A 26,192-nucleotide genomic window follows, 5' to 3' on the forward strand; every position below is an offset into this window, starting at 1 on the left:
ATACATGCAAGCAGACTCAAGGGTTACTGCTGCAGAAATGGTGCTACTTTCTTTGAGTACCTCCTCTATCTCAGCCTCGTGTTTTTACTCTCCCATAGGCACAGCTGCCTTTTAACTGTCTTTTCCCACTAAATCTGTTAGATTTGTTTGCTTGCTGTAACCCGCTCTTACCTGTGAGTTTTTCAGAAGTGGGTCCATCATACAGTAACGCTACCTGTGTATATAATGACTGGTACAGCAGAACCTGACCCTGGTAGGGGTCTCTGGGGTCTGCAGTATGGGCGAGCATTGCTTTTGCATTGCTTATCTGTCTGAAATAATGGCAGCAACCAGCAGGACTGAGCCTGGAATCCTGCCTCTCCTCTGCCTGCCCAGCTAGAGGGCTGTTGCTCAGTCTTACTTCTTAATTCTTAACTTTCAGGTGCTGATCCAAGCTGGTTCCTTGTGTCTCCCATTTGTCTTTGTTCCTGAATTGGTCAGAAAAAGATTCAGAATCACAGTAGCACATTGTATCTTAAACAGTACTTCCTGACAATTTCAGTGGAGGCTTTTGTGTAAAAACTGATGAGAATAAAAACTCCACAGACATTAGAGATGTGAGAATGAGTCCTAATCAAGCAGATTGTATGCAAGATGCTGAACATCTCTTGCAAGGTAAGGCTTTCATTCTCAAGTATAAATCACAGAGATCAGCTAGTGTTAAGTCATCTGGTCTCTCTGCAGTTCAGATTTGTATTGTAGTCTACATTGTTTGTCCAATTTGCTTTAAAAGTGTTCTTGCTCAATGTTTTATCTAGCTGTCTGCTTAAGACAGTGAAGTATAAAGAAAGATACAAGCTATGTTATCACTGGTCCCAGCCCTCAGATCCCCTTTTCCCCTGCATGCATGCAATGCACATTCAGAGCAATTGGGAATGATATATCTAAGGACACGCTTGTGTGCCATCACAGTTTTTACAATGGCACTTTTCCTTGCTGAGTTTCATCATCATCAATAATAAATCCATACTTATGTCTCTCATATTCACTGACCATTAATAAAATGTCTCTATATTCAGATATGAGCATTCAAATGAGATTTGAAACTTCAGGCTTACTTTGCCTATTTGTTTATCCTGATTTCTGGGCAAAACAGACAGCTGTGTAGGGCCTAGCTGTGCTCAAGATAGTGCGCTTGCTTTTGGCAAGTGTTGTGAAAGCTCGCTTACACGTCCCTGTCTTCTCTTGCACTCCACATTTCTCTCCTCCTGTTGTACCAGCACAACTACTTCTGGATCAGGGAACTGATCCAAATTAAAAAATGAAACAAAACAAAACAACAAAAAAAAACCAGGCAGAAATTGGTTAGCTTCTGGATTGGGCTCACAAGGTTTGTTTATTGCAGCTACACAACAGAAGGGCAACACGGAGGCAGGAACAAGTAATCTGGGACAGAGGGAGTCAAGCTGGTAACTGCCGCAGCATTTGTATGTGAAGACTTACAAATGGAGCTTCCACTACTGAAGGAGAACATTTTCTTCTAAATCTCTCCCTAGAGTCAATTTTAAGCAAGTTCCTTAAGATCTGCAGCCTTTTTGGCACCCTAGGTTAGGCCAGACTACCATGTGTACCTACCGTGTACCCCCAACAGGGCCATAGACACAGCTCAGTGCGTCTGCGGGGAAGAAGGGACATTCAGGACCGATGGTTTCATCCTTGCTCTGTACACAATGTCCATGTACATAGCAGATGTGAAACAGAAAACAAAGAAGCAAAAATTAGACTTTAAATTTGCTCCCTGTTTCACAGCATTTTTTTACATCCCTTTTTGCAATTTGCTGTACAGAAACACTTTCTCTGTATTTCACATCTTAACATATGGAAAGGAAGAGCAGTTTTATAACAGGAAAACTACACTGTCCATTCACAGAGCCTGGCAGGAGTCTTGTAGGTGTATGTAATAATGCAGAGCACATTCTTAGTGCTAGTGAGGTTTCACTTGGTGACTCTTTCAAACCACTGCTGGCCTTTTAAACCACCAATGCTATGCTGGCACTGGTGTTGAGTCTCAAAACAAATCTAGGACCTCAGCTCACTGGAATTTTCAGTCCATGATAACTATTTAGTGCAACATCCACACAGGCTTTTAATAGAGCCACCAGGACTTATGTCATACTCCAGGCACGTGGGACCCAATCTGCTCAATCTTTAACTAGGTCCCATCAGTATTCTGTCTCCAGGACAGTGTTAGGTGCTAATGCAAGTGTTAATAACTTTTCATATTAACTACTGTCCAGGGAGTTTTTCCACCTTTTCCTCCCCCTTTACATTCTGCCTAAAAACCCCGATGAATAGCAAGGAGGAACAGTCAAGTGGTTGCAAGACAACAGTGGATCAGATTCTTATGATGCCCTTTCATCCACTTCCAAAGGCTCATTATTCTTCACAAAGACATTTTAAACATACACAGATCAAAATAATTACTCAAGAAGTTATATTAATAGATTTAATGAAGAGCTATCAAAGAGACTTGAAAGTGTGCTAACAGTCACGATGAGCTATACATTGGCACGGTTTTATGGAAAGAACAAAATGCCAGGCAGAAAAGGAACTGCTGGTATTCTCTAGACTGCCCCCACTGCTGTACAGCCCGCCAAACTTGGTGGACTTTGCAGTTGATATGACACCTTGGGGGAGGGTTTGTGTTTTTTCATACTAAAACTCCTGTCCATGTTTGCAGCAGAATTATTTATGGATCTTCCTCCAAATACAGAGACAGTGCTGGTGGGATTTCTGAAGCCTTATGCAGTGTGATGAGACATCCTGCTGAAGAGAGTATAAAAGCTTGTCTAAATTGAAAAGCTAGAGGTATTTACTAACAGAGAGCAAAGACTCAGGCAGTACATGTTATCTACTGCAGAAATTAGCAAGTGCCACATAGGCTGAGGGAGGTGAATGACTATGGATGCTATAAAAGATGAAAAAAATTAGTAACTACTTTTTCCCCTGCAAGAGTCACCATACAACCTTTAAAATATCTAGATGCTACTTTCCCAGCGAACTACCTTTTTTAACCATATCATTCAATCCCAGCTGAGCCTGACCCAAAGAATATTGCAATGTCCTCCTCAAATCCCAAATCCCCTTCCAGTCCTCCGAAGCTGCTGTAGCACAGAGCGCCCTCAAGTTCAGATCTTAGCCAAGTCCAGCTCACACTCACATCATCTGTAGAGCAGGAAATTCCACCTGCACTGAAATTTCCAAAGATGTTAGCATTTTGCATAACTGACTGCTAAAAATTAGGCAACGCACATTGCTATGATGCATTATTGTGGAAAAAGATCCTTAGCTTATCTTCTTTCATACCCTCTGGAGAGCTGAAAGTAATAGGGTCAAAGCAGGAAACTCAGCTGAGATGAATTCTTACGTATTTCACACATTTTTTTCACCCTCCCCCCCACCTTTTTTTTTTTCAACTCCAGTTTTTCAATTTTTCCATCCATCCATTTTCAGCAACTGATTACAGAAATATCACATTACAAGATACTATCCCAGAATCCTGCACAAAATCCCACCACAGAGAGCAAACAGTCACTAAGACTAAATACTGAGCAGACTTTGGGCTGTAGATATGCCCAAGGGACTTGATGAAGGCTTGGATCTTGGTAGGAGCCAGCTGAGAGAAACTGCTGGTCCATTTTTAAGTGCTCAGTGCTACTACACAAGAGATGCTTGGTTTAGCAAGGAACCCTAGGGACAGACCCCCAGATGAAGTCCCATCCAGATGTTCATAGTACACTATGTTGCCCAGGGTCCCATGGAAGACATTATCTATTCAGGAGCATGGGGAGAAAAAGGGAGGGAGAGAAAAGGAAATGTCTGCTGAGCACACACAGAGGAATAATAATAAAAAAAAAAAAGCGCTGGCTGAGTTCCAGAAATGAAAATCTGGCCCCACTGAAGTAGGTGGGAGCTTTGCCACCAGATTTCAATGGAGACAGAATTTCACCCGATGTGAACAGTACTCTGGAAATAGCCTCCCTCCAGACACACTGTGGGAGCTCTTCTGGCTCTGAATACTCACTGGAAACACAGAAAGGGAAATTAAACCCAAACCAAGACAACAATACCAGAATGATTAATTAACAAACAAAAAGGATGCAACAACAATTAAGCAAAAAGTATTGCAGAAGTGGGTGGAAAGAAGGTGGCAAATCCTTTACCTCCTGGATCACTGAACTTTGCCAGGAATAAGGAGGGATGCAAGGACTCGTGGTGGTGGCTACAGGGTGCCACGTCAAGATTGCACTGGAGGCAGTCTGCACAGATTAAATAACAAGAGGAAGAAAAACTTCTAGCACAGATTCAGCCTTGGAGTATGCTCCCGTCACTAATGCTATATAAAGAGGCCAGAACCTAGCAACTTCAGCAAAGATTCCTAGGAGCAATCAGCGTCATCACTGACAAATTCCCAAGCAGGCTAGTTCACAGAAAGGGCACGCTCAGCAAGCTCTGCAGTTCTGTAACTATGAGGATTCTGGAAATGAGAAATACAATGCCTGAATACAATAAACAGACACAATGGCTATAAAGCCTCATCTATCTGACAGCTATGACCCAGTTATTTAGCCTACAGTTGCCCCCTGATTTAGTTAGCATTTGGTTTCATACGACAACTGTACAGTGGTCCTGGATGTTCCCCTTTCACTGGCTTAAGAGTTCAGGCTGCCTAAGATGCTAAGTTCTACCTTTCAGAGTGCCTGAACACCCCAAATCCACATAAGGCAGCTGAAGGGACAATTTCCCATCACTGCTGGAATCCAGCCCCTAACTCCCAACCGAAGACCTCTTCTTTGCTGCAGCTCTGCTGCAAAAAGGGACCAAACAGTTCTGTTTCTGGGAACTACTGCAAATTGCACCACTTTGGATGTGGTGATGACAGCATGTAAACTTGCACACCTACTTGACTAATATTCAAGTATCGTATTCCACTTGGAGATGAGAAATCCAGATGAAGGTTCATGTCTACATATCAATGATGGGTGAGTGACAACAGCTAACCAAGCACTGAACCAGAGTTCCCCGACTGACTGTGTGTGACTGGCACAGCGTAGGCAGGGCACACACCAGGGTCTGGAAGGTCCTTTGAGCTTTTCTCAGGACTCCTCTTTCCTCACAAAACAACTGGAAAGGTTTGTTTCTAGCAGTGGGTCCCCAGCCACCCCTGTGATGGCGTGAGGCTCACAACCTTCACAGAGCTCAGGCCATCTGCCAGTTTCCCCTCGCTGCTCTCTTCTCCCCCTCTCTCTCAAATAACCAGGCAAAACCCCCTGACCTCATGGCCAGCCTCTTCAGGTGATGGAGATCTCCTGAAGCTCCATGGTTTGCTGCCTCATTACCCGTGTGCCTGGGCAGACCACTGGTCTTGGTGCAAGTTCCTCGGTCCATGGGCTCTGCTGTCAGCCCTCAGGACTGCCCAGTGTTGGTGTCTATTGCCCAGTGTTAGTAAAGGTAAGGGGAAAAACAGAGGGCACCAAGGCAAAATAAAGCATCCTGGCAGGCCTTCCAGTACTCTGCTGGCTCAGAGCAAGTTTTTCACCCAGTTACTTAGCTGGCAACTTGGAAAATGAAGAACAAATGTGTCTGTACTGACACCAATCCTTCCACAGACTCTGGAAACAAAACTGGAGCAGAAGAGAGTGGCTGGAGAGTTTCTGAGCTCTTGTTCTCCTTGGCTGCCTCAACACCATTGTTACCCCTGATGACAAACCAGAACTGTTTCTCGGTGTGCCAAGATCCTGGGATGAGAAGCATGGAGTACCCCTAGTGCTGGGCTTTGCACCAGGCTGCCGGCTCTTCTCAGCATGTGCCGTGCAGCTGTGGGTGTAAAGGGCACACCACAGGCCTCCTTCCCAACTTCAATAGCAGACCTTGTAAAGAACAGCAGGACGAGGATAATTATCTGCCAGAGCAGCTACTCACTTCAGGAGTGTTAAGAGGGTACAGCCGAGACCAGCATCTAGCCCAGTCTTTGGTTACATTGCGGTACCATGAAGTAAAATCTTTCCTTCATGGTTTAAATCAGCCTCAAATGCATTTAAAAACAATTACTGGAAGGAACAAAATAACATCTTGTTTTGAACAGCTCTTGCCAGCACTCAAGGAGGCTTGAGAAAGCTGTATGCCACCAGCTGACAGGCTGGCCATGGACGACAGCTGGGCCTATAACCTTGCTGCTCACCCCTTGCTGGATCCAGGACTTAGACCATAAAAGAACCAAACGTGAAATCAGTACCTAACCCGCAAAGGGAGAACTAAAAAATCCACTTCTGGGTCACCTGTGGCTAAGGTTGCAAGTCCAGCGTTTCCAGAGGTTATTTTCACTGCCATGACACTGGCTGCAATATGAGGGAAAATGTGATTATCAAGTTTCTCCACAGAGCAAGGAAACGAATGCAAAATCATTTCAGCCTAGTCTCCTCATCCTTCTCCTACCTTTTACACATCATATTATTACTTGCCTTCTTTTTCACGCCCAGGCCCATAGTAGTACCTAGAAATGGGTGAAAATGCATAATTTTTTTCCAGGACCTACGCTGACTCCATACACAAACCTATATTTTATCATATTCTTCTACCTCCCTTCAAGTATATCTGATAATTTTCTACAGTAGTCTTGTCAATACTAATACACCAGCTGGTATCAAACAGATATGTATTTTCTACTGATCTGCTATTTTACCTAAAAATGAGAATTTTAGACTAGTACAATCCTCACTCAAAACAGCTGACAACATTCTTTTTAAACTGTCAGAAGCAGATTTTCAACAAAGAACATCATTTTTAGGAACAGAGAGACATGCAGACATTTTGAGAGTTAATGGTTCAAATGGTGCCCTTTAAACAAGTGAAAACTAAACACATTGAAAACATCCAAAATTCTCCTTTTTTTTGCACAAATTCGCAGCGTTCTCAGTACGCTCAGGTTTTCAAGTACAGGAACTCTGGCCATCAACCATTCTGAAAGGAGAAGTTCAAGTATGAATAAATAACCAGACAAGCTTCAGTTGATGTAAGAAGATAAAGGAAAGGCAAAACCAGAATTCACCATTCTTTTTTTCTTGACCGAAGGCAGTAAAAGCGATTGCTGCATTCACTATTTATTTTGTGATACGCAGGTAAGAATAACTTCCACAAGATAACGTAGCCCAGTGAGGAAAGGCAGGCCAAAAGACATGCACCAATCTGCTTCACAAAGCCGCCAGGTGATACATGGAGGGTTATCATGGTGAATGGGATCACTTACTATAAACAATAGCTGAAGATGACCATAAGTTTGTATTGTTTTGTGCTGACTGAAAGGGCTTGTTCTGTCCATGCAGGAGACTCCAATTAGAGTTTGCTATTCAACGCACTGATTTGCACACAGGCTGGAAGTGTTTGCAGAACAGCAGAAGAACATGATATTTAAATTTACTTACCCTGTAGATTTCTTCTAGGCTTAAAGTAAGGCCATTACTCCAGTGAAAAAGCCCTCAAAGGCCATTTTTCCCCGCACTCAAGATCAGTCTGTGATTTGGGTTTCTAAACATTTATTTCAGTGCAAATTCTGCCAGAAAGAGGAACTTACTGCTCGTTGTGAAGTTACCCTCCCCAACCTGGGGAAAGGAGTCTACATCTTGGATGACTTGTAGTACTCCCACAGTCCGCACCGGGGGATCCAGGGCTACAGAGCTCTCGTTCACTGTTGTATCGCTGGCTCCCGTTATCTGGTTGGTTGGCGGTCCTCCTATGGATGCTTCCAAGTCTGGAGGTATATCATCCATGCAATCTGCATTTGGCTAATGGGAAGAAAAAGAAGCAATTTGAGTGTTTACCCAATAAAAAGACTTAATTTACCTCTTCCCACTTTAGGGTTTTTCACTTTCTTTTAGCACTGAAAATGGCAACATATGATGAATAAACATGCACAGTTTGTTTGTTTGTTTTCATGTACTTAAAATCTCTTAATTCAAAGATAAGAGACACCCAAAGTATGCTTTGCAAATATTCAGTATTAAACTGTCAACTACAATCTCTAAATATTTTTATTCATACTTTTTAAAGGTTTTGGGAGAGTGAACACTGGAAAAGTAACTTGCTTATTGATATCCTCTGCTCAACATAGGCAGACTGCTGAGTCAGATTACAAATGTAAACAGAGACAGTAGCTGAAGGGGAATGATTATCTTTTCCCTAAATATACATTTTAGAGAGCCAATATCAGAGCTTTCAAGGAATAGGAATTCAAGGGAAATGCCTGTGGGCACATCTATGTGTGGGGTGCAAAAATAGAAGCTAAAGCTGTTTATAAGACAAGTTTTTAACATCAAAAGATCTTTTCCTTTACTAATGCTACATTTCCTACAAAACAAAATTATGTGAAAAGAAACAAACAAGCAATAATGGGAATTTGAAGAGTATTCTTTGATTCATAGTCTTTCTCGCTTTGTGATTCAGAGAGACCAAGGATGAAACCCAGTTCTCGGGAATTTAGACACTTGCTCTTGTAACTCTTGCAACATAGTGAATGCACCACCACCTCCAGAATGAGCCAGGCTCTTCAAGTCAGGTGTCTGCTTTTCCATTGACCTTCTAGGGAAGCAATGAGAGGGGGTTGTGGTGCCCACCTCTTGCACAGTATCCTTGGCATTGAGCGCCTGTTCACAAAGGGCACTGAGACTTCAAGTGGGCACTGGGTGGCAAAGAGGATCATTTGTCCAGAGACACTGTGTCCAAGCTGGACACTTAAAATGGTCAGGCTAGTTTCTAGCCTTGATTTCTCTGGGCCTGTTATAAGCCTGATGCTCCCATTCATACAGCAGTGATTTCTATGGAGCTCCCCATAAACATTGCTGACAAACATATGAGTAAAAAAGCTTTTTCCTCTAAGAGGAAACAGATTCTTGCCCCATTTGCCCATAGAACCGGGTCTAAATCTCCTCAAGGCATGGAGAAAAATGTTTGCGTAACTATTTCAAGAACTGGGTTTTGAAGTTTTAACATACTGTAACAAAACCAGGGTTAATTCAGAAATGAGGATGCTGTGTGTCAGGGTGCAAAGCTTCCGAAATGACAGAGGGATATAGCAAGGCTGAGCTGCAATTACACAGATACCTTGTTAAGTTAGGAAATGTAAAGTTAAGTTGTTCCCATTTACCTTTATTGTCCAGGAGTCAGACAGCTAATCTGGATCAGTCACTTAGGTTTCCTCGAACTTCAATGGTTTGAGACAATTTTGCTGTGTGATTCATCCCACCCTAAGGTAAGTGGTATGAATTGCCCCCTCTGCCTTCCCACTGCTCAGCACTAAGCAGCTTAAGCTGCTAGACTGGAAATCCAACATCTGGATGGCTAAAGTCAGAGGAGATGCACTCTCCTCTGTGGATCTGATTTTTGTTATGTTGTCTCACTTGCTAAGGCATTTTTGAAAATCTCACTACCTGCCTATCTCCAACAGCAGGCACCTAGAACCTAAGCAAAATATGATACAGCAAAGACTTAAACAGAGGCTTAGCTTTAAGCACAAGAGTAATCCCTTTGAACTCAAGCACAGAAGGTTACCATATGCTTACATTTTTTGCAGAACCAGGAACGTAGCATGTTTTCTCTTTTCCCATACATTCCCTGTCTGATTGTTGCCACCTCATAAATATTCTTTCACAAACGTTCCTAATGAAAACGGCAGGCATTTTAAACAATCCTCAGGTGACTTGTATCCGCGAACTGAAGTTTGGGATAAAAATTAGAATTGTTGTCTGGCTCCAGCCTAATCCACAAGCAGCGAGAGCTCCTCAGAACTGGGATAAAGCTATACCAGGTTTTAATGAAACTCATCGAACCTGTACTTTTCTAAGTGAAATACCAATCATTTATCTGTAGGTCTTGAATCCAAAATTATTCCTTAGATCTATCACTCTTTCCCTCACCCTTAGCTGTTATAACAGATGCTTTCAGAATTTCATTTTTAACTTAAACTTGGCTTTGATGACAATGTATCTTAAAGAAAAAAAAGCCTGTTTTTTCTTTTCTACTCTAGGAAAAACTATTTCAAATTTTTTTCAGGGAATCAGTTGTCTGCCCTTTGCTCTGATTCCAGTTATCCCTAGAATGGGGTTCTATCACTAACTTTTAAACCTTTAAAACTGGGGCATTATAATTGAAAGCCAAACCAAACATTAAAGATGCAAACCCAGCATTGATTGATATAATTAATCCCTTTACTCCTGATTCATTTTTATTGGAAAAAATACCCCAAACTAAGCAGCATACTATGAAACTGATGATATGAAATACTGATCGAAAAAATACATTATGGCTTTTGCTGTCAGAGTGACCCAGATACATTTTCTAAGTTTAATTATATTCGTTCCGCTCATTCCCTGCATGTAAGTGCTTTGAGGGCACAATTCCACTAAAGTCAAGGGAAGGCTTTGTATTGACTTCTGAGGGCTTGGCTAAGGCTCTTAGTGAATAGCTTCAAGTCATCCAATCTGCTGCCAAGAATGCAGCTGTCTGCCTATCCAGCAGATATTTGCAGAAAAGGGGGAGAAGCAGAGGGATACTATTTTATGTGATGTGATCATCCCAATAGCAACGTAGCTCTTTGAAAGTGAAAGACACTTTCACTGATAATTCACTTCAAATATTACAGCCAAAAGAGGTATAGTCTGAGCTGGATTCACTAGCAAAGAGACAGTGGAAAAGGTTATGCCAACTGTTTGCTGATAGATAGTTAATAATCCTCTGGAGCTGCAGAGAGCCACGGTGAAAACTGGACAGGGTGCTCAGCTACTGGGAAAATGAGCGCAGTCATTTTGGTGCCTCACGGCAGCCTGGGGAATCTGGTTTTAGGGCAGATAATATTTGAAGTCTCTGTTACAAAGTAAATGGAGAGTTTCGATGTGAACTGCATTGAAGCATTTAGATATTTGGGTTTTAACCACTCATTTCCTGAAAATCCTGAGTCTGCCTGCTAAATGAAGAACAACATACCCACAGTCATACAAGCCACCAGCTGTTTAATACCAACCATAGGACAAACATGCAGCTGGCAGAAAAAAAAAACAAACCCAAAACGTATTTGCCCTGCCTATGGTAAGATTTCCTCATTCCTCCCATTGTAAAAGCCTGCAAAAGGACTTTGGCAAATTTGCGCTCAAGCCTCCCATCAGAGACTGCTGCCTGCCTAAGGCTGCTTTTCTGTGTGTGGAAATTTCAGCTAAGATGGCTCAGCAAGACTCAAGAATGTGGTTAGGGAATGGCATTTTGCTTTATCCACTCTACAGAAATGTTTGCCACCTCTCACTGAGAAGCCCTAGAGCTTTACAGCTTCTTCCAGGGAAACGTCCTTTCCCACAACAGCCTACTGACATCTGGCTAAGTTACGAGCCTCTGAAAATATCAGTTCACATGTGCTGATAGAGACTGGTGGCTTATTCAGGACCGACAACTACGCTCTCCAAAGAGAAGAGGGCTTTGCATGGTGCCTGCAAGCTCACGGTGGCACCAGAAAGCACCCCACAGGACCAATGCCCACCCCGGGCTGCCCTCAGCTGGTGCCAGGCAGCGAGAAGGGTGAGGACGTGCAATTTCTGCGTGGGTGGAGAACAGGTCCTGCGAGCTGAGCAGGGATCACGCGCAGCGACACCAGGGCAGGAGCTCAAAAGGATAAAGGCTGGGCAACAGGGGTTATGCAGAGGAGAAGGACGAAAGGACATGAGGTAGGAGAGGGAGAAGCAGTAGTTGAGGCATATTTTAGAAAGAGAAGGCAGAGAAGACAGAGGAAGAGGAGCAACTGACAGCAGGATAGGAATTTTTAACCCCCAAGCTACCAGAAGCTCTTAGAGTCCTACTTCCTTTGCTGTCAGCCAGAGGAAACCCCTGACATGAAGGCTACCATCGGCTCCCAGTCCCCATGGACAACAGCTCCTACTCTAAGTCACCTCGAGGGGTAAGGCTCTGGCATGCAGCTCTCCCTTCATGAACCGAACTGATGATCCGTGCGGGTGGGAGCCAGTATGCTTCCTCCAAATGACAGAGCGGGCTATTTTCAGTTTGTTGTCTTAGAACAACCTGGGGAAATTTTTACAGACATTCATACAATAAAATCCTCTAAACAAACTTTGTTAGCGGAACATTAACTTCCAAGTGCTTGATTTTTAGTGTTAAGACAGACCAGCACGAAGGCTGATTCTGAAATCTTAATTTGACCCAGTTGTTTATGTTGGTTACAGCAGTATCTTTAATTACATGCCCAGTAAAATTATTTCCGCAGAAGCTCCATGCAGAAAGCTTTCAGTGAAGGGAACAGGATGGATCCCCCTTCTGCTAATGTGGTATAGAGAAAACAAGATGGGGAGCTGTGAGAAGAGAAACGATGGCTAAGGAAACTGAATGGCACTTTTAATTATCCCTGGCAATTAGGTTCTACACCTGCCACTACAGAGCTGTTCATGTGTAGTAAAAGCCAGTCATGTAAACCAAAACCTTTGCACATGGCCTCTGGGCAAATTTTCCTGTCTCTTGGATGTACCCAGCCGCAGACAGCCTGCAGACATGCTTAGCCTTCAGCAGCTGTCAGTGAAGTCAGTGAAAGCAGTATTCTGGATGCAAATACTAACAGTACTAAACTTTCTGGAAGGACCTGAACATCTCACCGCAGGCCTCCAAAAAGTAGATGTCTGATTTGTCTATATCCTCTGATTAGGAAGCTGGATGAAGAGCATGTTAATGAAATGCTTGGGCAAAAATGTGAATGGACCAGTGTGAGAGCAGAAATCATGTGGTCCTGCATGGTGCAGAAGAAAGCCATGGAACAATATAGTGGGTATGGAGAAGAGGTATCAAAATCCTGGGTAAGTGCTCACTGGCAGGCCTGTGAACTGAGACATGGAACCTGGGGAAAAATTTCTGTATTTAAGCTTAGGCGCAGAGATGCTAAATGGCAGAGCCAGCCTTCATTCCGGCCTTCCCTGACATCTCAAATACTGATTGAACAGCTGGATCCTCTTTTAATATTCTAAAGATAATATACATGCTTAGCAGAAGAAGTAGCCCAACTGTAATGACATGTTACCCTAACTACAATGCTCTACTTCATTTTTCCCCACTGTGCGTTTTTAGCTTGGATTATATTAGGTTGATTAACATACCTGCCTACTTCAGTAAAAACATACTTCATCGCTTGCTGTGGAACCTCTTCTGCAGCAACTTGCTCGGCTTCCTAGTCTCCATGAAAAGGGACTCGGGGAATGGCTGCATCAGCTCCCCTATGTTCACATGAGCTATTTTACTTTATATAGCTCTTTCATATGTGAGCTGGCATGTCACCATCTGTAACTGGGGAGGGTATTTACAGCACCTGTTAACGCACCAACCGGTGGTGTTTCAGTATTGAACTTCACTATCACGTGGCAAGCCTCGCACGGTGTGAGAAAGTGACTCACTTCTTCCTGGTGAAGCCCCTGATCCCTGTGATAGCTGTGGTTAGGAAACTATATGGCAGACAGGACACGCACTATGTGAATGTAAACATGCAACCTAAAAAGACCAATTGCTTTGGCAGCTTCTAACCACATCTGAATGTTCCAAATAACAAACAGCTTAACAATTTCTTGCATGTCATGTGCTCCACCACATGCTTAGTTACTGGGAGAAACGCTCCCTGACTGGAATTAGGAGTACAGAGCTTGCTACAGATAGACCTTAAGAGAAATCTGTCAGAAAAAAGATTTGGCTCACCAGAATGAGCAATTAGTTGTCCTCGACTAGTACAGCAGGGAAAGTTTTATTTGCAGACCTTCTGCTTTGAGATTTGAACTGAGAGCATGATTAAAAAAATAAATCCAGTCCTGATTTAAAACACAAACAAAAGCTATGTGAAAGAATCTATAAATCCACCAAAACACCAGTAAGCAATCCTCTGCTCCACAAAGCAGGCAACCAGACATGCAAATCCCAACACCCAACCAACCCCCATATGTGCACTCTTCCTTGCTAATAAAAATGGGGTGTGAAAGTCAGACATTTCAGCTTGTACTCCCCTTAATAAATCAATTAATAAATCAATAACATGGCAAGAAGAGTAGGATGGGAACAGACAGGCAAAGGGCTAGGGATATACCCAAGTAGCTGGTGCTTCCCTTCTGCCCCGACCGGCTGCTCTGCGACGTGCTTACCGGGATCCCTAGAGCTTTTAGAATATTCATTTTACACATCGGGCAGGTACGATGGTCGAGCAGCCAGGGGTCTACACAGGACTTGTGGAAAAGATGCCTGCAATGAAAACCAGAATATTTTAATTCAAACCCACCACAGCACAATTTACCACTTAGTACCAGATGCTTCTTCTGAATTCAGTAAAGTGAGAGTATTTCAAATGGTGTGATTTGTGACCTCTGCAAGGACTGCAGAACTGTGTCCTATGCACACAAGACTAAAATAATTTCTGCAGCATCTCAAGCACGTGTGTACATGTTGCTCAACTGAGTTTGGAAAAGAAGATGTACATAATTAGAGAATTAGGAAAAATACACAAAATGCATCAGCAAAACCCATATTCTTTACCTGTTAAAGGCTGTCAGTAAACAAAACCTGCTTGCTGGTAAAGGTAAAAATCACACTAGTATTTCTTGATGGTCCTACACGCAAGCCTGATTACACATAATTTAAGCCATTGGGGGTCTGGTATTTTTTAGGGTGCAGGCATAAGGAAAAAAAGTGCATTAAGAAGAAAACGCTACTTTTCATTTAAATGGAAAAAAACAGGATGATGCTTTTTAAAACATTCTCCCTGACCTTCCTGCTCTTCAGAAGCTGCCCATCAGAGTGAGCTCCTGAACAATTCCAGCCCTGAAGGGGTTGTTGCTAATCCTGTGCTCGGTCTGGAGTGACCACTAAGCAACTACCTAAGCCCTGTGGCTGCTGGGGGCCACTTTTCTTAGACATTATCCAGGTAGAGGAACTGAAAGCTTCTTGTCTAGCTTCGCCTGACACGAACTGAGCTTGAATATAGAGATATTTAGTGTGTGTACCTGACAGATTGCATTTTCTCTTGCAAGCATATTCTGTTACCCTGTGGTTATAGAGAAAAAAATGTTATAAAACGCAGGAATGTGGGGCTTGGGATTTAAGAAACGCTGTTGAGTACGCCAAGTAGAGGAGTTGGGGCTCAGCCCAAGGCAGCGAAGTTTGTTCAGCCCCACTCCTGAAGAAAAGGAGGAAAGTCTCCTACCACACACATAGCCTCAGAAATTACACTGGCATGTAGGAAACGGAAAACTAACTTGCCTTCCTAAAAATCTTTTTTAATCAATTGAGTAGAATAGAATAGTTCAGTTGGAAGGGGCCTTAGTCCAAGTGCCTAATTTAACTTAATAACAACTTAAGCAAAATTGGAAGACAGTAGTTTATTCTGAAATATGAGGTTCAATATACATACACAGTCTTGCTCCAAAAGGTGCAAACTAAGACTAATTTGCTTGATTTGAAGCACCATCTAGATCAGCTCTGAATTTCCTTTCTAAGGCTTGCAACAGGCGTCCCACATTTTACTTGGCAGAGCCTGAAAGTCACGTTTTGAATCTGCTTGAACTTTTGCATTTGAGCCGTCCCCAGCCTGCGTTTCCCCGCGCCGTCGCTGCCCCACGTGCATCGCTCGTACCGCACAGCCACACCAACCCACCAGGTAACCGCAGGTGGACACAGCTCACGGCTGCCCAGGGCTCCGCCTGGAGCAGGGCATACACCAGCCTCCATGAGCAAATGCAATCTCTGAGAAAGCCAGAATCACTTAATGCACCAAAACTATTTTAAATATTTAAGTGGTATGTATTCAGCTGAATGGGTCGGCTGCTGTATTGTGTCGCGGCCTCTCTCGCACAAGATACGCACGGCCTTTCAACTCGATGGAAGATATTGAGGTGCACTTTCACCAATATCAATTTGCAACCCTGGCTCTTACTAACACAATGTCGGCCCACATACTAGCTGGCTGCTTACTAGCTGGCTTCAGTCCTAAATAACACTAGAAATTCAAAGCCAAAAGTGTGTGAAATCTCAGAATCTTATTCTTTTCACTGCGATGTTTTTTCTCGCTACTTCTAGAAGAAATGGGTCCTTTGTGAAACAAAGCTACACGGCAAATTATCACATTCCTGTACTTGGTCTGACTTCACACAACTATGGGAAAGGGCAAATCTGTTCTTGGAAGTTCGACCTAGTCTAATTATATCAGTTGGCTGCAATACCAAACTTTGTCAAACCTCATCTGATCCTGTATGTCAACACGATTAACACAAGTGAGTATCATGATACTTGGAGTTTAAACCACTACTTTACTAAGGCTACTAAAGTTCACAACCCTCCTTCCGAACAAGACTTGCGTTACTAGGTAAAAATGCAATGCACCAAATTTTGGTCTCTGTCCTGCATAACTCTTCCCTCCTTTTATCTCAGGAGGGATGTATTCAGCACATCATCAGGCAAGCACTCTGAATAGGTGAAAGCATGAGGATACAGTCCTCAGGCATGGCTAATTTTACATTTAGAAGTCTAACCAACAGAATTCCTTGGGTGTGTTAATTCACAGAGGTACTGAAAGTCAATGTCTTGCTTTTCAGCTATTTGAAATAACTAAAATTCTTGATGTTGATCGGTTTTCTTTAACTATATACTCAAATTTATAAACAAGTATGTTTAACTGCAAACATCTGAAGCACATTCGTGCCAAAACGATCAGTACATTTACAAAATCGGAGATATTTATTATTCTCTTGGAAAAAAAAAAAAAAAACAACCCCGCAAACCACAGATTTCCAAAATCCGTTTTGGATAAAAAATATGTAACTCCTATCAAGCCATTTTACCATGGACTAGAAAGTCCCCTTCTGTTTTCAAGTTCAAGCTTTGCAAGCCTCAGTCAAGCTGTGGTTCATATTACAGAATTTCATAATGTTTGTTAATCACCAAAAGCTTGGAACTTTATGCCTTAAAGACTTTAAAAACTGAAGTTTAGTGTTCTTAAAGTTGGCTTCAAAAAACAGTATTCTAAAAGAAATCCTACCAATGCCGAGTAATTTAAATAAATGACAGATCATGTCACTTTGCACTTCTCAATACTAAATCAGCACAGTGTTTTATGGCTCTATTAATTTCAGATTTAATATGTACAACAGAAGGAACTTGATTATTTGACAGAAAACTACAGAAAAATGGAACGTTAGTGAAAATTAGATAAAGATTTGCATTTTAAAATTTTTGTACCACATTATATAGTTAGAGCACTCATAATACCTATTTTTGAACACATAAACATTTGTGCAGAGAAGTGAGGTGGCAGGCTTTGCAGATTTGGATTTGAAAGCTTATTTTATTCATTATTAGCTACCGCACTATATACATGCTTATGGCTTTCAACAAATTGTGAATTGTTTGATGAGAGCGCAACTGCAATATTTCACTGTCTGATGGTAAGACAAAGCTGTAAAAAGATCAACTGCTACAAAAATCCCTCTCCCTCTGCAGTTCTGACTGATGCAAGTTTTAAAAGGAAAGAGAGGGTAGAGGCGTCATGGATGAGTTCAGAAGTAATGACCCATACAGGGAGACAGTAAGAGAGGTATTTCAAGGACAGGCTCGGGACATGGCTTTGACAATCAAAGTCAGAGCTAGGAAAAAATGGGTTTTTTTCTGTTGTGTGCAACCACATGCATTGCAAAACTACGTTGATTTGGATGCGTTGAGATTCTCAAAAGAACTGTAATTGATTAGTTGAGAGAGAAAGGGGAGAGGAGATGTTGCAACAATTCTCATACAAAACAAAGGCTTCCATAAGGAGAAAGGAAACAACTGTTCTTCGCCTCTCCTAGCGATAAAAGACCCAATGATGTGTTTAAACTGCAGCAAGTGAGATCCAGGTTACACAATGGGAAAAGCTTCACTACAGTCAGGGTAGCAAAGCACTGCAATAAATTATCAGGGGAATTTGCAGAGTCTTCAGCCCAGGAGACTGCAGAATGTACTGGAAAAAACTCCCAACAATGATACGTGCACAGCCGGTGCCCCTGTGCCGTTCCAGAGGTGGTGGCGTCCTGGGATTCCTCCTGCACTCTTCTGCAACTCTGCAAGAGCACGTGGCTGTGTAAAGCTCACAGAGCACAAAGAAAGAAAAAAACCCTCAAAATCCCAGAGCATTTCATTTACTATTATCTAAATAGCCCTCCATATTTTTTACATGGAGATGACTTTTGTTTGAAATGTATTTACATTTTCTTTAAAGCCGCAATTTTAATCACACAAGAAAAAAATTTTCATTTGGGGCTCAGCCCAAAATTATAATAATAATTTGATTGCTGTAAAACTATTGTAAAGCTTTCAGCTTGCCAACAATTTTGAGATGCTTTTTTCCCAGGTTAAGGGAAACTGTTCTCCTCCCACCTTCTACTCCTAGTCCCAGCTTTCCAAACTGCACACAAACAACCCTAGCAGTCACGTAATTTTTCTCAGAAGAAAAGTGTGAGCTAAGAGAAAAGGAGGCAAAAGCAGGGAGAGAGCTTACATCCCTAGGGACCCTGAGTAAGAGCATCAGTTGCCTGGATTAGACATAGGGCTGAAGCAGAGGATTGAGAAGGGTTTTGGTGAGAGACTGAGCAGCATGGTAGTATCCAATGAGAAGGTTTGGGCTTTTGGGAGTGCAGGTACAGCATTATTTGTTTATTTTTGAGGAAGAAGGAAGGACAAAAGGAGATGATGATGAGGGTAAGTGAGAGGAAGGAATCAAAGGAAAGAATGTGTGTGATGAAATAATTTTTACAGGAAGCTAATAAAAAGAGAAAGGAGGAGTGAAGAACTCTGAAATCACAGTTGTTCATTGCGTGGAGGTTCAGGGGAAGGGAATGAGATGGGATGGGGTCAGAAAGCACGTTTATTGGTGACAGACATAAAACAACCAAAAAAAGAGCTTATAAAGAACTCAGTAGAGATGAGGTTGAAAGAACTGTCTTGCCTCTCTACAGAAGTTTAGTAAAGTTAGTAAAAGTTTAGTAAAAGGCACACACTGGGAGCAGCAGCACCAGTAACTTCTCCAAAGCCAGAGCAGAAAAGACGAAGGCATTTTGAAGCTAGAGATGGAGGACAAGCAGAAGGAACTAGGGCTAAAACAAGAGATGTCACTCTGGGAACAATGAACTTGGTTACATTTGATGTGGGAACAATGAACTTGGTTACATTTGATGGTGTGCCAATGCCCTCAAAGATAACTTCAGTGATGCTTGCTGCCACTAAACATAAAACCAGCTGCAAGCTAACACTCTTTTTTTAATAAAGTCTCAGTCCTTATTTATTCAATACATTCTGTAGAGTGAAGTTTATTAATACAGTCAGTTGTGGGAGCTGGCTAAAGAGGACAGAGATGAAGAAGCACAAGTGAACTGGAATTCTCCTCCTAGCTCTCCAGAGCGGGATACGTAACAACAGGCTATCCCAGTGCCTGCTCTCTGCCAACAGAAAAGAGAGGACATTTGGGGAAACAGCGTAAATACTAGTAAACATTTATCTACATGACTTCAGAGCTCATCCTCTGCAATACTGGCTGGTGGATTTTTGGTACCAATTTCTTAGGAGATTCAGGCACCACCAGCCTTAAAAAGAAATCTCAAGATATATAGGGTTTTATACAGAGTATGCCTGCTAGCAGTGGTTTTCCCAGTACTGCCTGCAGTACAAAGCAGCACCTTTCATCTGCAGCTCTTGGGGCGTGTTCGGCTTTGCAGGTAAGGAGTTCTGCATCTTGAGCACCTCCTGGATAGAAACACTAAGGCCAGCCAGCACTGGTGGCATATGGTGCTCGCTTCTGTAAGGCTTGGTGAAATGCCAGCCTCTTATTAAACAGCAGTCTAATGAGGTTCCCACACTAGAAACTGCACACAGTTTAACTGAGGATACTGGAGGAAGAAACCTACAGAGTCTGTAGGTCTTTATCAAGATATAACACTCGCCTACTCACTTAACAGAGACAGAAATTAATCCACTTTTTTTTTTTTTTTTTTTTTAGATGAGGAGATGAGACCGACAGCAGCAGAAAGAATCATGACTACCATTTCCTGTTTCAGAAGTCCAAACCCATGCGAATGTGTAAAATACTGCCCTCACAATTTGTGTAGCAGGAAAGCCAGGGTTTGTCAAGTAGCTGCTTGAGAAAGATGTTTGAGTTTTTATAATTCAAAACTGATGAGGCTCAAACTGTGAGTATTTTACAAGACAGTTCTGCTGCTGCTAACCTTTTAGCATGAGTCATTTTCTAAGCGACCTTTTAAGTCAGCCAAGAACTGAACATCACCTGTTAACTATGTGTTTCCTATTCACTCTGCTTGACTCAACAGTGTGGATAACAAAGTCTGACTCAAGCCTCACTGAATTATGACGTGGGACACAAGTGCAAGCTAGAGCTTAGATGCGATTTTTGCTGTTGTATAACTACCTCCAAAACTGCCTGTCTCTATCATGCAAAATTTCCAAGCTTTATTATGCTTCTGTGAAAACAGGCTTGATGTCAAACCAAGATCCACATTTTCTGGTAATTTATCATTTTTCTGTATTGCTGCTTCATGAAGTGATGCATTTGTGTCTGTTCGTAGAAGAAAAAGTTCACATGCAATTTGTCACTGTGGGGGATTTACAGTAGGTCAAATTTATGATTAATCTGTTGCTTTTTGTTTGCCATTTAGTGATGTCAGTAAACAGATTTAATGAGTCACGTGAATGAACAGAAATGGACAGCTTGTAACATTCAAATATCTACTACGGAATAACACAGTGGGAAAAGAAACAAATATTTCAGTTTCTCAAGCCAGTGAACATGTGTGCAGGAGAAGAATGAAACTCTATTTAAAAAAAAAAATCTCTGCCCTGTATGTACAGCACTTGAGATTCCTATTTCTAGGGAAATCAAACACTTGCTCTTGCTCTCCTAGGGGAACCACTGTTCCTAGGAAATTTCCTAAAAAATTGATTTCCTTAGAGAAATCCTTCATTAGTTAACACTTCACAGATGACAACACGATGGTACAGAGAGATCAATACAGCTGTTGTGGGTGGCAACACTCCTGTGTCACATCACGGCAAGTGTATGTTCTGCACAGTGCACGTTCGCATGAGGGGAAGAAAAGAGAAAGAACAAGTCCAAAAGCTCTTCTTGTCACCTCCATGTCCCACATACCTGAGGATATTTTCATGGCAGCAATAAATAATGTGGTCTTTGTCACATTCCGTTTTTGCTTTACTGTTTCTACTCAGCATATCTCTTTTTATGGCTGTGTTTGGGTTTTTTTTTAATAGAAGTCATCCCTTTCTCAGCGCCTGGATGTGGCCCAGGACAGCAAAAGGAGTGGCTCCATGTGGAGCAGGAGCCTGCTCTATCCCTGGCTGCTGTGCCCAGGGCACACCTTAAAGTCAGGGGCAAATTTTTCAAAGGGAGTTATTCTGGACTGATATAAAACTCGTGACCAAAATAGAGGAATCAAAACCTTTAGTTTAAAAATCCTACTGAAGACTTTGTAATAGGTCCAGATCAGACAAAATTTCTGACTATCATGCTAAACTCAGGTTCTCACCACCATTAATACTTTCACTTCAAGTTGAAGAAAGAGTGATTTCAGATATCTTTACAGAACAGATTTTGAATAAATCAAAATGATAAACTCACCCTTCCCTCCCCAAGCTCTCAGGTAATCTCATCAGCGTGATACTGTGAGAACAGAGCCTGTCTTGAAGTAGAGAGACTAGCAGAACCAAAAGCACCTTCAACCTTCAACTTACCTGCAAGGCAAAATTCTGACAACATCATTGGGCTTGTAGCCTTCAATACAAACAGCACAGTTATCAAAGTCTGGCTCAGTTTCCTACAGGAAAGAGAACATTCATCATTTTCATTTTTTGATTTTGTCAGCTAATCTCTTCATACAAGAGCCTATGCGACAAAGTAAAATGGTCAGTGATGCATGCTGCAAATCCAATAATGCATTTCAAGACAAGCAAGTCAGATTTTCCAACATGTTTTCAGTTGGAAACTTGCCCTGGGAAGCATGCAGATTTAATAAGCATGTTTTAACTTTCAGGATTTTCTGCACCTTCACCAAATCACCTTCTTCTCTCTACTCCATTCCATCCGTAAATTGCTTACCAGTACTCCTCCCCCACCTGAAGGACACATAGTAGCTAAATAAGGAATTGCCATTTGTGTTCTGCCTCATTGTCCCAGTGGTCTGAAGGAATCCTCAGTACAGAGTTTCATTTGGTAATGAGCAATCTGAAAAATTACCTTATCACCTTTCCTGATTGTTCTGACTTGCAGCTTGCTGATTGCTTTCTTTGCAGCATCTCCAAGCCGGCGCTGTAATATAAAATTTGCTCTTAAGCAAAGAGTATCTCTTCATGCAGAAATCATCACCTTTTCTCCCTAGGCTTCTTAATAATCTGAAGTGACTGTACATGAAACAGGACAGTGCTGTATAAATATAAACAGATGAGGTCAGTCATGCTGATATTCACAATAAGGGCACAGTATGTATTCTAGGCTCACTAGTAACCCATGGCCGATGAGGCAAAGCTACTCTAATGGAGTTCCAGCGGAGACTGCATGTGAGCCCATCATGATGCTACACTACAGCACCTTCAATATTCCATTGAGTAGCAATGTATGTAACAAGTCCACTATTTGGGTACCCTACTTCTGCCCTCTCTTTTTTAATGACACTTGTAAAAAATACATTATTAAATGGGGCCTGGGCTAGTGAGCAGAGTGAACACTGGACTGGATTCAGAAGGTTGTTGATTGTTGTAAGATTCTTACGCCGTTCCAGAACTAGATCATGATCTTCAGCAAGATGTAAGTGCTGAAAGTGAGCTGTTGATTTGTTAACCACGAAAACCATGAATAATCTTCTCTGCTGTTCTCTTTTCCTGTAATACAGAGTTGCCTACTTTATAAGAGCAATGCAAGGTATAAAAATGAGGCGAAAGCATCTGCAGTTTCTTACAGGTAAAGCACTATACAGTCCTGCAGTAACATCGTATCCATACATAACCATTTGCTTGCTCTTTGCCTTTTTATCTCTCCCTCCAGCTGACCATGAATTGCTTATCACATGACGTTTCTGACTGTTCTCCCATATTTCCAAAACACTGTTACTGTGCTGGCAGGGTCACAGACACTCAGGATTGAAGTATGTAATAACAGCCTGATGCAAAACACCCTGTTCTCAAATGCGGAAGATGGAGATGCCTGCCTCTTGCAAGAGGCTGAGAACATCATGGGGCAGTTCACACAATCACTGCTCAGCAGTGCTACCCCACGCTATTGAGCTTGTGCTTGTATCAGTGCTCCCAGGACTTGGCTGCTCACTTGTGCTAACCCAACAAGGCGATCTGGAGACAGACTCACAGGCTGGAAATGTCTTTTGAGAGGTCATGTACTCCCACCCCCTGCTCAAGGCTGGGTCAACTTCAAAGTCAGAGCTGTGTCCAGTCAAGTTTGGAATATCTCCAGGAAGGGAGATTTCACAACCTCTGTGGATAATTTGTTCCAGTGCTTAACCACTCTCACAGTCTTTTTTTTTTAAAAAAAAAAAAAACATACAAATGGAATTTCCCTTGTTGTAATTTGTGACCATTACCCGTGTCCTTTCTCTGTGCACCTCCAAGAAGAGTCTGACTCTGTCTCCTCTCCAACCACCCGTTATGCAGCTGAAGGCTGCAAGCTGAGCCCTTCCTCCTCCTCTGCTCCTCTCCTGGCTTAGCAAGCCAAGCTCCCTCTGCCTCTCCTCAGACGTTGTGTGCTCCTGTCCCCAGATCGTATTGGTGACCCTCCTCTGGGCTGTCTCCAGTGTTTACATGCTTTTCTCATACAGCTTCATGCAGCAACACCTGTTTTGACGTATTCCTGTCAGTTTTATAATAGTTCATGATACAGTGCATCCCAATTTACCACCAATAAATGACTTAAACTCTTCTCTTCACCTCCCCTCCCCATCCATGTTTCCAGATGTCTTGTTACATAGGAAGGAGACTTGGGAGCTTTGGTGACTCAGAAGACATTCAACTTTTCGGGCTGGGAACACCGCCTGTGCCAGAGTTCAGAGGGGCCTGTCAGCAGGAAGAGTTTCCAGCTGGAGGGGGTGAGAGCATGAAGGCAAAAATGGAAGGAAGCTGGATATAGTTCGTAAATTGAGACCTTATCACCATACAGATACAATTAATAAATTACCACTTTGTTCTTCAGATTCAATTAAAATCACTGAATTAAATTTAGAGAGTAAGCTTATTGGATTGGAAAGAGATGGAAGACTGACAAAATGCGTGCAATACTGAAAGCAGAGAGCAATTTCAGATCTGCCTAAAGAGGCGAAAATGATCTTGGCTATCCCATGAGATTTACATATGAGCTTTCCAGCATAACTAATTATTACACATGAGGGAGTATATTGTACAACAGGATACTCATACATCTTCTCTGTGGTACATTTTTCTCACAGTCTCCCTTAAATAAAGGGATCAGACGAGAGTTGGAAACATTACTCGGCAGCTATTTGTTTCTTTAATGTAAATCAAATACAGACTGATAACATACAGCAAGACAAGAGCCATTATGTCCTGCTTCAGGAATTGCTTGTGATTCCTTTTTATCATTATTATTACTTAAACTAATGAAATGTCTCTGTTCTTTTTTGCACATTCTTCAAGGGGAAAGGACAAGATTAAAGACTCATGTACATCTTTGATCTGCTTGTTTTCATGTTTGCTTTCTCTTATCTAGCTTAAATAGACTAGGTCATGACTTACATGCAAATAAGAATAATTTAGTTTTTGAAAGAACAGGAATATCTTGAAGTAAAGTAATACTTTCAAAAGATTCTTCCATTTGAACGAAAGGCATGCTATCACTAACTAGTGATTTCCCCTGAAAGATAAGAGGCATTACAATAGTTTAAGGGTTTAAAGTGAAGCTTAGAGATTTACAATCATAACTCTCATAATCTCATTAGCAAGGCTGCAACATTCAGTACTGGACTGGAAGGAGTTAAGCATATCAGATGCAGTGGTCTTGTGGAGATGGTGATACTAGTTCAGAAGAAAGGACAGTAGCATGGAAAGCATCTCTTGTCTGTTCCTGAGGAAGTAAATGCCTGTAGATGCTGTGGAAGAGAAATTATGGTGAGTGCTTCTCTCTTTATGGCCTTACTAAACTATCACTTTTGCAGGGAGGAGATCACCTTGTGCCTTGCGCAGAGTGAAGTGCACCATCAGGACGAGGTATCAGACACATCTCCTGTACCACAGATAAAGTTTGCGGACTCCATCATGGGAAGCATCTTCACAAGACTGCTTCAAAGATCGATGTCTCTATTCAATGGCCCAAAACTCTCATTCAAAGCCACATCCAGCAGTCTTCCTTCTCGGACAATTGCTTGACCCTCCACATGCTGCCAGTCACATACTAAAGGAGATCCTTCACTGGAGATTAACCCAAGACACACAGGACCTCCTCAGCCCCAGTGCAATCACTGCCTGTTTTGGCTTTCACTATCCTGCAAAACTCACAGAGCCCACCTGGTTTCAAAATGACTTTACAGAAAACTTTGTCTTAACAAGAAACCAATGGGAAGAAATGACATGGAAGAAATATGGTCAACAGGTCTGGCACTTAAACATCATCCCCTTGCCATCTTCCCATCTCATGTCTCTCAGACAACAAAAAGAGAACTCTGCTATTACTGGTGAAATAGTGAAATATGAAATCTGACACACTGACAGGGTTGGGTTTTTTTTTAGTTTTGGTTTTGTTTTGTTTTTGGTTTTGTTTTTTTTTTCTTTTTAAGCCCATGTCCTGGTTGTTACAGGGCTGAGACAGCAAGTCACATTTTGCTGAATTATCTCCAGGACTTAGCCTGTCATGTAATTCCAAACTGCTTTCAATTAGCTCTGCAACCTGATGTCTCTTGATGCAAACAAATGCCATAGTCTTTTACAGAGAAAGCCTCTCATCCTGGAGGGCTCCAGGAACAAGCCGCTGAGGAAGCAGATTGCCTACGCTTTCCTTACACAAATTTATCCTCTTCATATTAAAAGGGTGCATCATCAGGGCAACCACCTACTTCCTGGACATCCTGTTAGGTGGG

At 42.1% G+C, this 26,192-nt stretch overlaps 1 protein-coding gene across 1 annotated transcript in view; it reads right to left on the bottom strand.

The window, feature by feature from the left end:
* The window catches only part of RNF150 (ring finger protein 150), a 123,716-nt gene that overhangs the window by 17,980 nt on the left and 79,544 nt on the right, over positions 1-26,192 (bottom strand). Inside the window, exons 3-6 of the mRNA XM_075709478.1 lie at positions 22,337-22,408; positions 21,835-21,917; positions 14,199-14,295; positions 7,610-7,820 (exon numbers count right to left, since the gene is read on the bottom strand). Coding sequence (XP_075565593.1) covers positions 7,610-7,820; positions 14,199-14,295; positions 21,835-21,917; positions 22,337-22,408 — 463 coding nt within the window. The remainder of the gene's footprint in view (positions 1-7,609; positions 7,821-14,198; positions 14,296-21,834; positions 21,918-22,336; positions 22,409-26,192) is intronic.

The sequence above is a fragment of the Pelecanus crispus genome, chromosome 4 (assembly GCF_030463565.1).
Source record: "Pelecanus crispus isolate bPelCri1 chromosome 4, bPelCri1.pri, whole genome shotgun sequence".
Classification (NCBI taxonomy): domain Eukaryota; kingdom Metazoa; phylum Chordata; class Aves; order Pelecaniformes; family Pelecanidae; genus Pelecanus; species Pelecanus crispus.